The 13051-nt window shown below is 39.3% G+C and overlaps 1 protein-coding gene across 4 annotated transcripts in view; it reads left to right on the top strand.

Annotated features, from left to right (window-relative positions):
* The window catches only part of CATSPERB (cation channel sperm associated auxiliary subunit beta), a 146176-nt gene that overhangs the window by 46820 nt on the left and 86305 nt on the right, over nucleotides 1-13051 (top strand). For all 4 annotated transcript variants that reach the window (XR_012036267.1, XM_072837788.1, XM_072837786.1 and 1 more), the window contains exons 11-14: nucleotides 7244-7310; nucleotides 7590-7636; nucleotides 8436-8588; nucleotides 10303-10455. Coding sequence is in view for 3 of the 4 variants with exons in the window: in XM_072837788.1 (XP_072693889.1) it covers nucleotides 7244-7310; nucleotides 7590-7636; nucleotides 8436-8588; nucleotides 10303-10455 (420 nt within the window). In the remaining variant the exon portion in view is untranslated. The remainder of the gene's footprint in view (nucleotides 1-7243; nucleotides 7311-7589; nucleotides 7637-8435; nucleotides 8589-10302; nucleotides 10456-13051) is intronic.

Below are 13051 nucleotides of genomic sequence, written 5' to 3'. Positions count from 1 at the left end.
TGGAAGGAAGGAGCATTTAAGTCTTAGGACGCAAATGGGATGGACTTCTTGCCATTTTAATTGGAGGAAACATGAGGCAGAGAACCAGGGAGTCCAGATAGGCAAAACTGATGTACATTAGAAAGGACAGGGAGCAGTGCCCACCAAAATAAAATCCCAAACCTAGCTCAACTCTGTCATTCAAGAATGAGGGTAAAGAAAAGAAATCTGCACAGATAACGACATTAGGAGAGCTTATCACCCAGAAACACCCATGAAGGAGTAGGGTGCCAGGAATAGTAACAGAACTATAATGTAAGCTCTCAGCTCTAACAGAGGCAGGCATCCCGTCTGTGATCTCCACTCTGGGATCCATGTCTAACATGGTGTCATGTCTAGCAAGGTAGGTGCTTAGTAAATACCTGTTCAACGAATGCAATTGGTGTAAAAAGTAACAATTACAAATTTTGTATTTAATACTTGGGCAAAATCAAAACTCCAGATACTACAAGGAGGGATGTAAATAATTTTCAGTGAATCAACAACTCATATCAAGATCCTTGTTTGGTAGGAGAAAAATTTTGGAATTTGACAGAAAAATGTATAATTCAACATAAATGATAAAGTTTAAAGGATAATCACCAAGTGAAAGAAAGAAAGAAAGAAAGAAAGAAAGAAAGAAAGAAAGAAAGAAAGAACCATAACCTAAAACTTCCAACCCACCAGAGGAAGGAAACAAGGATTAAAGAATAATCCATCTGTTCCCACAAAAAAAGAAAGGAGGAAAACAGAGGCAAAGATAAAATAATGGAAAACCAACTATAAAGTAAGATGTCAGAAATCGATCCAAATAGATCGGCTAAAACTAAATCACACAAAAAGCGATAAAATAAAGAGACAGAGGAGACTATGACCTGAGCTTTGCTCCTTACCCCTCAGCTCCCACTAACTTCCATTTCCTGTCCACCTGCCTATTGAGTCAAGGGTGTTGGGGATGCTGGACACCTGGACTTGCTTGAAGCCCAAGCTTTGAGGAACCCCACTGGGAAGACCTGGCACACCTTCCCTCTCATTGGTCATGTGAGAACAAGGTATTTGATCACACAGAGATGCAGGTGGAGGGCTAGAAGGTGGGGTCTCCTAGAGAGAGCTTGGCTTGCAGAGCTCTGGGAACCCCCAGAGGAGGTTTCTGTCAACCTTGTAAGAGTGGCTAGTCTCCTGGTTAGAAGCCAGTGAGAAGGCTGTATTCTCTCTGCAGCCAAGGTGAGCAAGCTGAAGGAGACCAAAGCAAGGAATCCTCTTTCTGGTTCTGAGGTGAAGGGGAAATGGCAGCCCAGAGGTGGAGAGGCCACTTGGCCTTCTGTCATTCTGATATCACCACAATCTGAAGTGCTCCCTAAACCAGACCTGAGCACTCCCTTGAAAACACATCTGAGCCAACATCCTGAAAGCATAAGAGCACTAGAATCAGAACATACACCAGAGTTGCCAATGAAGAAGCAACACAACTCAACAAGAACAACAAAACTTGATTCACCAACTCATGTGACAATGATCCAATGAGCGCCTCTTATATGGCTACCATTAGTGTCATGGAAATATTAGCGAGAAAAAAAAGACCACTAACATCTATTAGCTTAGGGTTTCAAGTGCCACATAAGAATACTTTCTGCAACTAAATACCACCAATTGCAATTAAAAATGGAATACATTGAAAGAATAGCCACTGTTTACATGCAAATAAGTGGTATAGAAGATGAAGAGGAAAAAACTCAAACCATCTAAGGAAGATGAGTAAAAATCATTGGGGGCAAAGATAAGTCTTTGAGAATTTCAATCCAGGGATGAGGTGAGAAATTTTTTGGAAGGAATAAAAAAAAATAAATAGAAGACAGGCAATAGTAACATGAATAATAGAGGATTACGCAGAAATTGAGAAAGATCCAAGGCTATCTATTGAAAAGGCCCACTAGATCCTGGAAGAATTGAAAAAGATGTATGCATAGGCATGTCCTAATAATATTTCTGAATTTGAAGGTGAAGGGGGAAATATTACAAGTTTCCAAACAGAAGGAACAAAAGCAAATACACGTCACTGGTATTAGATTTCACTTTTACACAGTAGAAGCTGGAAAATAGTGAAATCCACATCTACAAAGGGGCCAACGTCCAAAAATCCTATTCCCAGCCAAGAGATCATACTTCTTTCAGATTGAGAAAGAGCTCAGGGAATACATCACCCAGTTATCCCATGCAAGGAAAATGCTCAAGAAAGAACTTCGACAAAATAAACCAGTGAGCACAGATATTAGGGAGACAGAGATGAGGAAACAGCGATGAGCGATGGTTTCTCTCATTTTATCTAATATCTACATTTTCTATGTAGATCAAAGCAGAGTGCTAGACAACCTTAAAACAAAGAATATGTTGCAAGGGAAATTAGGATTTTCAATGCCTAAAAATTATTATTATTTTCAAATAGTAATACATTCCCCATGTTAAAAACAAACAAACAAAAAAGTCATATAAAGATTTATATTGAGAAATCTCACTTGCTTCTTTGTATATACTCTTCCCACTCCTTGCCATCCCCTACATCTTTTTAAATCTTTTCAGTGATTTTTTAAATGCATATTTAAATAATTATAAATATAAATTGTCCTCACTTTCTTACACCATATTTTATTTTTATTTTTTATTTGTTTTTATTGGAGTTCGATTTGCCAACATATAGTATAACACTCAGTGCTCATCATGTCAAGTGCCCCCCTCAGTGCCCGTCACCCAGTCACCCCATCCCCCCACCCATCTCCCTTTCCACTACCCCTTGTTCGTTTCCCAGAGTTAGGAGTCTCTCATGTTTTGTCACCCTCTCTGATTTTTCGCACTCATTTTCTCTCTTTTCCCTTATAATCCCTTCCACTATTTCTTATAGTCCCCGTATGAGTGAAACCATATAATGATTGTTCTTCTCTGATTGACTTACTTCACTCAGCATAATACCCTCCAGTTCCATCCACGTCGAAGCAAATGGTGGGTATTCGTCCTTTCTGATGGCTGAGTAATATTCCATTGTATATATAGGCCACATCTTCTTTATCCATTTATCTGTCAATGGACACTGAGGCTCCTTCCACAGTTTGGCTACTGTGGAGATTGCTGCTATAAACATTGGGGTGCAGGTGTCCTGGTCTTTCACTGCATCTGTATCTTTGGGGGCAACACCCTTTTTGAACTTGGCCACAGCAGCTTCTTGCAAGATACATCTATGAAGGCAAGGGAAACAAAAGCAAAAACAACTATGGGGACTTAATCAAGATACAAAGCTTCTGTACAGCAAATGAAACAGTCAATATAACTAAAAAGACAACCTACAGAATGGGAGAAGATATTTGCAAATGACATATCAGATAAAGGGCTAGTTTCCAAGATCTATAAAGAACTTATTAAACTCAACAGCAAAGAAACAAATAATCCAATCATGAAATGGGCAAAAGACATGAACAGAAATTTCTCCAAAGAGGACATAGACATGGCCAACACGCACATGAGAAAATGCTCCGCATCACTTGCCATCAGAGAAATACACATCAAAACTATAATGAGATACCACCTTACACCAGTGAGAATGGTGAAAAATTAACAAGGCAGGAAACAACAAATGTTGGAGAGGATGTGGAGAAAGGGGAACCCTCCTGCACTGTTGGTGGGAATGTGAGCTGGTGCAGCCACTCTGGAAAACTGTGTGGAGGTTCCTCAAAGAGTTAAAAATAGACCTGCCCTACGACCCAGCAATTGCACTGCTGGGGATTTACCCCAAAGATACAGATGCAGTGAAACTCTTGGACATCTTATACTATATTTTAAAATAGGTACACATGTTGTTTTCACTTAGCAATATTTGATCGGGGTGGAATTCCATATTGGTAAATGGAGAATGGCCTTTCCCCCTTCTTTCTTTATAGCTGTAAGTATTTTTTGTGTGGACTTCCCAGAGTTCACTTAAACTGTCCCACATTGAGGGATACTTGGGTAGTTTTGTAATCTTTTGCTATTATGAACAAAGTTGCCATTAATAATTTTGTATGTGGCAGGTCTGTAGTCCAAGTATATGGGTAGAATACGTTTCTAGAACTTGGACAGAATTGACAGATCAATGAATAAATACAGAATGAATAAATATTATGCAAATTGTCCTTCATCGAAGTTTTTACTATTTGCAAGGATACTGTAATAAATCTTCTTGAGCTAAACTATCTTGACAGAACTCAAGGGTTTTTGGTAGTGATGATGGACAGGGGGTGTGTGTGTGGGGAACAAGTGTCCCCAAAGTAGCTAAGTAGTGTGGCAGAGGAGAAAAGGAAACATGTTAACTTATTCTTAAAAGTATAGGGGTTTACCTTTCCATAAGACCTTTTTTTTTTATATAATGATTGAAGGAAAGATGGTAGGAATGGAATATATGTGGCTCTCTGGGCAGGAAGCTGAAGGAGTTAATACTTGATGATTTATTCATTTGTTTGTTCGTTCAACAAATATCGGCTGAGCCATGCTTGATTCAACACGCGGGATTCTACCTGTGGAACGAGAAGACGAAGGCCCTGGCCTCCTGCGGCCTACCACTCTGCTGAAGGAGATAGACTATGTAACAAGGGCATACTGTGTGTAAACAAGGGCATAACGTGGCTGCAGATTGTAATTCGGGCTTGTGGCTGTGAAAGCAGGCAAGAGAAATGGGAGGGAAGAAGAGGTCATACTGTATTTTAAACAGGGTGATTCTCACAGGCCTTCCAGGGAGGTGACATTTAGATAGAAACCCAGATGACCTCTAGGAATGGTTTTGACAAAGGACGTCCAGAAAGAGGTAATAAGAAGCATGAAAGCCCTAAATTGGGAACTTATCACGAGGCAGAATCTATCAGCCAGCCACCCAAATCTGCTCAGTGGATAAAACGGGAATTTCAGGTCAGTTCTTTCAGGATGAAATTCGGACTCTTGTGAGACATGCAGAAGCTTCCCAGTCAGCGCTGTCCTTGCCTTTTTCGGCAGTGTTCTGTCTGTGTCACCACAAGCTGCCCTTTCCAACCATCCTAAACACCCGCCTTCTGGGAGACGAGACAGCGCTTCCAGCACCTCGACTCCATTATACAAAGTGTTTTATCCTCTCAGCGGGCCTTCCCTCCTCCTCCTTTCAATTCCACCTGGATAATTTCTCCTCATCCTTCAGAAATCTCTCCCTGACCACCACGGTGCCCTGTCTATGCAATCTCAAGGCTTTCAACACTCCTTGCTACCACTCACCACCTCTTCTGTCTGAGTGGCCCCCCGGCCAGCTGCCCAAGACTTGAGGTTTCATGTCAAGGCCTGTCTTACTTGCCATTGTATGCAAATAGGTTACCAGGCTGCCTTGCAGATAGGGGGTCTCAGTAAGTATCTGTGGAATCAGGGTTCAAATAAATGGAAAACAGCTGGGAGCCACATCTCGAACTGGCTTAGAAGCCATATCACAGTGAACTTTGAACCAGTGCCCTATCACCCTCTGGACCTATTTCTTCATTTTAAAACAGGCATAAAATACCTACCTGTGGGGTAAAGTGTGGGGTAAAGTCATATCACATAAGAACAACCTCCGCATGGTTCATGACACAAAGTAGAAGCTTAGAAAAACAGATTCTCTCCCTTACACGGATCATCCAAACCTTCTGAAGGCAAATGCTAGTGGCTCATTTAAGTAGAAATTCAAGGTGGAGATGGCTCTGGCTTCCAGACATGACTGCATGTAGTGCCCGATAGATGTCTCATAGGACTCTGTTTTCTCCACCGTGGGGCCAGCTTTCCTCTAGATTAGCTTCATTCTCAGTTGGTTTTCTCCAATTGTTAGTAGGAACAGGTGTGCCAGGGTTTGATGTAATCAGTTTAGTGGTCCCAAAAAAGAATGAACTCTCTCTTTCCCTTGAGGTCTGGGCCCACTCATTAACCTCACTTGGATCATGTGTTCATTCCTAACTAATCTCTGCATCCTGAGCTCATCCTTGGAATGAGGCCAGGCTGGTCAGCGTAAATTATGCTTAAGAATCTTCACGAGATTTTCACCGGTTTGCTTCCAGGTAGGAAAAAAACAAGGACCCTAAAGAGAAAGAAAAGGAATAAGTCAAGACCCAATAAAAAGTCTAGATAATTGCCTCAATACTATAAGGATAATTATGGTACACTGCAAACCTGAGTGTTTATATGAGAACTCTAAAGGTCCATTCAATATAACATCTTAGCTTGAAGATACTGCACCATTCAAATAAATTGTCCATTACATTTGGAAATGCTGTTTTGTTTGTTTGGCAGTTTTATTTGAGATATAATTCACATAGCACAAAATTCACCCATTTAAAGTGCAATTCAGTGACCCCTCGTACACAGCTGTGCAACCCTCACCACAATCTATTTTAGAACATCTATTTAAAAGACTTTCAGGGGATCCCTGGGTGGCTCAGCGGTTTAGCACCTGCCTTTGGCCCAGGGTGTGATCCTGGAGTCCCGGGATCGAGTCCCACGTCGGGCTCCTGGCATGGAGCCTGCTTCTCCCTCCTCCTGTGTCTCTGCTTCTCTCTCTCTCATTCTATGTGTATCATAAATAAATAAATCTTAAAAAAAAAAAGACTTTCAATGCACAGGTTATAAAGACTTTCTTGCTGGCCTATAAAGTGCAAGGTCTTCCTCTTGTCTCAGTAGGACTTTGAACATGACAGTCTTGCTATAATAAAACCACCTTCAAACTCTCACACGTAATTCAAATCCAACATATACTCACTATCTTGGAAGCTTCTCTCTTATGACTAATTTTTTTTTTCAAGACCTGTATTTTTGTGGCTTTTTTTCCCTCCCCTTCTGCTTCTTGCTGCCATCAGGCTTCTGCAGAGACTCCTGGAGCAACAAGGGACATGTGACCCATCATGACAGCATCTGGTAACTCCAGAATGAGTCCTATACTGAACAACTACAGCTTCTGTCACTAATAGAGGCCAAGTCATGTGAAGTTTCTTTCTTTTTACTCCTTTCACATGGGCTTGGTTCAAGATGCATATTCTTGCCCCTTGCCCTTGTTCTACCACCTTTTCTTTTGTTGGCCTATAATTTTCCTCCTTTTATTTACCTCTCACACCTAAGCTGTCACACTTCTGAATTTTTAAGTCAGTTTCTTCAATTTTATGTATCTCAAGTCTACCTCTTCTCTATATGATATTTTTTGTATCTTCATTCATTTGTGTAGGTTGACTACATCAAAGGAAAACTGTGGTATAATGAAAGATGTTTTGCGAACAGAGAACACTTTGAAGGTAAATTTAGAAGAGATACGACAGGCTTTTTTCAACGTGGTTGCTTATAATGATTAAATAAAATGACATAAAATTAAAATAGAATAAAATAGAAAGGTAAGCTTGTTCTACATACGTCAGTGGCCTAACACTGAGGGGGAACATATTAAATCTGAGACAATAGGCATGCTCTGTTGTAAGTGCAAAAAAAATATTGTGTTTTTAAAAAATTGTGTGACTTAATGATACATTTAGAACTATAGGTAATGCTTGTAATTCCTGTACCTTTATATTTTATAGTTGATTATGTTACTATCACCTTTGAGAGAAACAGGACTCTAAGTGAGGTATGGTATTAAATATTTTATTTTTTAAAGATTTTTATGTATTTGAGAGACAGTGAGCGAGGGAAAGAGTACAAGTGGTAGGGGAGAGGCAGAGGGAGAAGCAGACTACCCTGATGAGCAGGGAGCCCGACCCAGGGGCTCAATCCCAGGACTGTGGCATCATAACCTGAGCCAACGGCAGATGCTTAACAGATTGAGCCCCCCAGGTTCTCCAGAATTAAATAGTTTAAAAGGTAAGAAATTTTATTTCTTAGATTGTTTCATGATTTGTTATTTACCTAAAAGATGGAAATTCTACAGGCTGAGAGATTTCATCCCTCTTTGTACCCAGTTGCACCTCTACTTGGGTTCAACGACAGTTACCTAGTTACATTAAATCTGGACCTACACAGAAGTTCTAGAAAAACAGCCCAGACCAGAAAGAGAGGCTTCGCAGTGTTTTCCTAGACCCACGTCCCCAGAAGAGAAGCACAGACATCAAAGGTTTATCACTGCTATTGTGGTTGGTCAGGACAACACAGTAGTTCACTAGCTTATTTGCTTAACTGGTTAGAACTTACATTTTTAGGGGACGCCCGAGTGGCTTGGCAGTTAAGCACGTCTGCTTTTGGCTCAGAGGGTGACCCCAAGGTCCCGGGATCGAGTTCCACATCCAGCTCCCTGCATGGAGCCTGCTTTTCCCTCTGCTAGTGTCTCTGCCTCCCCCCACCCCGCCTCTGTCTCATGAATAAATAAATAAAAATTTTAAAAACTTACATTTTTAAAAAGGCATTAACTTTTCCTTTCTCTTTTTTTGTAGTCAAGCTCTTGTTTTTATACCAAAGAACCATTTACTCAATGGTTACCTTGCTTACCTCATATTTTAAAAGGAATGAAATCTATTCCTTCAATTGTGGTAACGTTTCTTGTTGACCAAGAGCACAGTGCGGGAATCTACCTCTTCTCCAACCAGGTAAGCCTTACAGCCCTGGGGTGATGGCTCTTGATGATGCAAGAATGAAAAGTTACCTTAGCAAAATTTATGTCCAAGTTCTTGCTATCTTTGGCAGTAGAAGTTGATAAAATTAGCTACAGCAAAACTATTTGTGGTTAATAATATAGTTTAAGGCACTTTAGGGATTTCTTGCCCCTGCTGGTGATTCAGTTTGATGAAAATGGAAAATATGATGCTCTTTGCATAGAGATTCTTCTTTGCTTATTCTCCAAGAGAATATAAACTGAATTTGGTCTATATAAAGTTAAGGTTCCATAAGATGGTTAGTTTAATTGAGCAAAAAAAAAAAAAAAAAAATTGATCCTAGCCCTACTCTAATCATTCTAGGGTAGAAAAAAATAGTTTTCCTCTATCCACTTACGTTCAGTGATTGGGGCCCTGCAAATAAAACTGATAAGAGACAGATTAATAGGAGAAGATAAAACGATTTATGCATGTCGTGTACACACATGTGTGTGAAAATCAGTGATGAGAAACTTGAAAATCATTAAAATTTGGGGCTTATATATCATCTTAATAGTTTAGGGTGGCAAGTGAGAAAGGTATGCAAGGGAAAACAAGTGGGAAGATAATGGGTTAAGACGAGAACAAATAGGAGATAAGACAGTTTATGATAATGTTTGTTTATACAGGTATAAGTGGTTTTTCTGTCTCATCAGGGCCATAAAACAACCCTGGAGCAGGGATTTGGAGTAGGCTTTATTTGCATTCTCCCTTCTGGGAGTCATCTGTTCTGAAGAGGAATTAATAGTAGCCTTATGTGATCCTGGAGTCCCAGGATGGAGTCCCACGTCGGGCTCCCTGCATGGAGCCTGCTTCTCCCTCTGCCTGTGTCTCTGCTTCTCTCTCTCTCTCTGTCTCTCATGAATAAATAAATAAAATCTTTAAAAAAATAATAGCCTTATTTCCCAGAAATTCCTGCTTTTAGTCAGAGAAGGCTTTTTTCCCCCACATCTGTTGAATTTAAAATGTCTACAGCTTAAAATAATCTCTATACCACCATGGCATATTTTGGGGTACATGTTCTGACCCCCTACAATATCATGGTCTAATAGAATAGGAATGCAGTCCAGGCATCCACACTTTATTTTTTTATTTTTTAAAGATTTTATTTATTTATTTATTTATTTATTTATTTATTTATTTATTTATTTGAGAGAGAGAGAGAGAACACAAGCAGGAGGGAGTGGTAGAGGGAGAAGCAGTGTCCCCACTGAGCTGAGCAGGAAGCCCAACATGGGGCTCAATCCAAGACCCCAAGATCATGACCTGAGTGGAAGGCAGACACTTAACCAACTGAATCACCCAGGCCCCACCCCCCAGACAACCACATTTTTAAAAGGTAGTTTGCCATGACAGTTGTAAGCATGCTCATTGGAATCTGTCTTTTGAGTTCAGGAATAGTTCTATAATAAACCTTCCCATGCCATTTATTATAGAAGCTTGGACCAATTATTTAATCTCCTAAATTTCATGTTTAACATCTATAAAATGGACCCATAAGGCAGGGAAATGACAGGTGATGGTTGCTAATCCCTCCAGTTCTATGTTATTTTAATGGATGTCTCCCTATCAAAACCTGAGTAACAGGAAACACAAATTGTAACATAGTCTAGTAATATTAATGATAATATTCTTCTGATTTGTTCATGGTTTGCTTATCTATTATTAGAAAATCACCACTGCCTCTGTGTCTGTACTAAAAGACAACAAACCAGGATTAAAACCAAAATTTCCACTTTTCATTTTTCCTTCTTCATTCTCTTCTCCTGTTGGAATGGTATTCCATCCACGAAGCCATTTTTTGTATGCCTACGGTAACCAGGTATGTACACATGAAATTTCATGCTCTAGTATAGGTATAAATCATTCACTTATTTAACTCTGCTGAGTGGCTTATACAACAGGTAAAGAACAGAGTCATTCTGATAATCAGGGAAGTAGGAGGCCTGGCAAAGAGAGAAAGAGAGGAGACGAATTAGTGACAGTGAATACAAACAAATCTTTTGCAAAGGTTTGGTGAAAAGTAGAGCAGAGAAATGCAGCAATGGTAGCAGGAGGAAAGGAGATCAAGAGAAGAGTGAGGGACAGAAGGAATTAGGCTGTGCTAATGGGAATTATTCAGTAGAGAGAGAAAAACTGATGATGCAGGAGAGAGAGAAGGGAAGAATTGCTGGAGTGATATTTCTCAGTAGGTGAGAAGAGATGCAATCTATGAAGTAGAAGACAGGTTGGTCTTAGGAGCCCCTATACTAACAGGAAGAAGGGTGAGTTTTTGGGTTCCAGAGCTGATAAGTGGGTAGATATAGTAATGGGAGGGTGTGGGAATTTATCTCTTATTTTCTCAACAAAAGTCAAAGTTATTTATGATGAGGATGGAGGAGTGTCAGGGGTTCAAGTAAAGAGAGAACAGAGTGAAATTGTTGCCTAGGGGCAGGGTGGGAGAGTGGATTGACTAAGGGAAGTCAGTATGATTGCTTATGCTTTGTGCTTATGAATTCCAAGTGTAACCAATTCAGCATTATGGAATGTTCTTGGCTGTGTTCAGTTTTGGGGGTCCACACATATTGGAGAAGATAGAGAGTTGTATTTAACCACAGTTGGAGTTTTACCAAGGAATTATTAAGAAGTAAAAGAGTGTATAGAAGGGAATGCATTAAGACAAATTAAAAAAATTTAGAAATCAAAGAATGAATATTAAAAAGTAGTAAACAGAGTGTTTACTTGCAAAAGATATGATTGTCCATATAGAAAACTTAAAAGATACTTACAAATTATTAAAAGAAGCAGAAGAATTTAACAAGATGGAAGGGCAAGGCATTTTCATTTCTGCACATGATGAACAAATTTGAAAGCATAATTTTTATGACACTATTTATAATAGCAAAAACAAAGCAAAATGACACGCAAAACACCTATAAAGTGTGGCACCTGGCTGGCTTAGTCAGTGGAATATGTGACTCTTGATTGTGAGTTCAAGTCTCACATTGGGTGTAGAGATTACTTAAAAATAGTATCTTTAAAAAAACTATTAATAAGAATAAATCTAAGATTTCCAAGATGTAATGTGTATAAAATTATAAACTTTATTAAAAGACATTTAAGACTTTATAAATAAATGGATATAAACATACTTGTGGACAGGAAAATTTATCTTAAAACATAATTTCTTCCTCAAAATAATCTGTAGATCTAATACAACCTTAATCAAAATCTCAAGGCTTGTTGTGGAGTTCAAGTTAATTCTAAAGCCTATATGGTATATGTCAGTTCTACCTCAGTTTAAAAAAAATTTAAAGAAAATAAAAAGAGCATATATGGAAAAGCAAAAGGCCAAGAATAAGCAGGACACTTCTAAAGAAGAATAAGGATGAGAGATTTGCACTGACAGATAGTCACACTTTTTTAAATGTTGCAGTAATCATGATAATGTGGTTTTGATCCAGGAACAAACAAATTGACCAATGGAAATAGAAAGTCCACGAATAGCCCCCACCAATGTTGATAGAGGCCAAGAATTGTTTAACCCTTCTGAGAGAAAAAATGAGAGATTGCTCAAAATGAGATAAGTATTGGTTACATATGGACAATGTTGAAATACATATCTACACTGCAACATACATCAAGTCCAACTCTTGATGGAATCATAATTTAATTATAAAAACTTTTAAAGGAAAACATAAGTGAATATCTTTCTGAAATCAGGGTAGGGAAAGCATTTTAAAACAAAACTTAAAAAAAAGTAACCATTAAAAAAATTGCATCACTTTCCTTAAAAATAATTCTGGGTATACAGGATGGCAGATTAAGAAGCTTTAGGCCCTTGTTCTCCCACAGACACATTGAGTCAGCAACAGTATACATATCAGAGTGCCTTTGCAAGAGCTCTAGAGACCATTTGATTAGCTACAGCGCCCAAACCAAAATAAAACCAAAAGGGATTCTAACAACAGGGGTAGGAAAATTTGCTCATCTGTGCGCCACCCCCAACCACCATGGTGTAGCACAATGAAGAAGAAACCTAACACTCAAGGGATCCTCCCTTGTGATAGAAACAAAAGAATGGACCTTGCATGCAACACTCTGGCTCTTCTGAGGACTGCTCAAGGGACTAGTCTCCAACTTGCCTAACCCAGAGCACTGACAGGACTTGTTTGGAAACTGCCAAAATGAGGGGAGTTATGTTGGCAAGAGGGTGGAGCAGGAACCTTCAGACCCTCCCTTTCTCCCAGAGATGCCAATATAATAACTTGCAGACCAGAATACCTTTGCAAGAACTCTGGAATCCATTTGAGAAGCTACAGCATCCAGACCAACTTAAAGCCAAAGAGATTCCAATAAAAGGGGTTGGAAAATGTGCATTATTTTCCATATCCATCCACACCTCTCCTCCTATCTGATTTAATGCAGCATAACTTGGA

The sequence above is a fragment of the Canis lupus genome, chromosome 9 (assembly GCF_048164855.1).
Source record: "Canis lupus baileyi chromosome 9, mCanLup2.hap1, whole genome shotgun sequence".
Taxonomy (NCBI): Eukaryota; Metazoa; Chordata; class Mammalia; order Carnivora; family Canidae; genus Canis; species Canis lupus.
The sequence above is the reverse complement of the archived record's forward strand: the minus strand, read 5'-3'. Positions and strand labels throughout refer to the sequence as shown.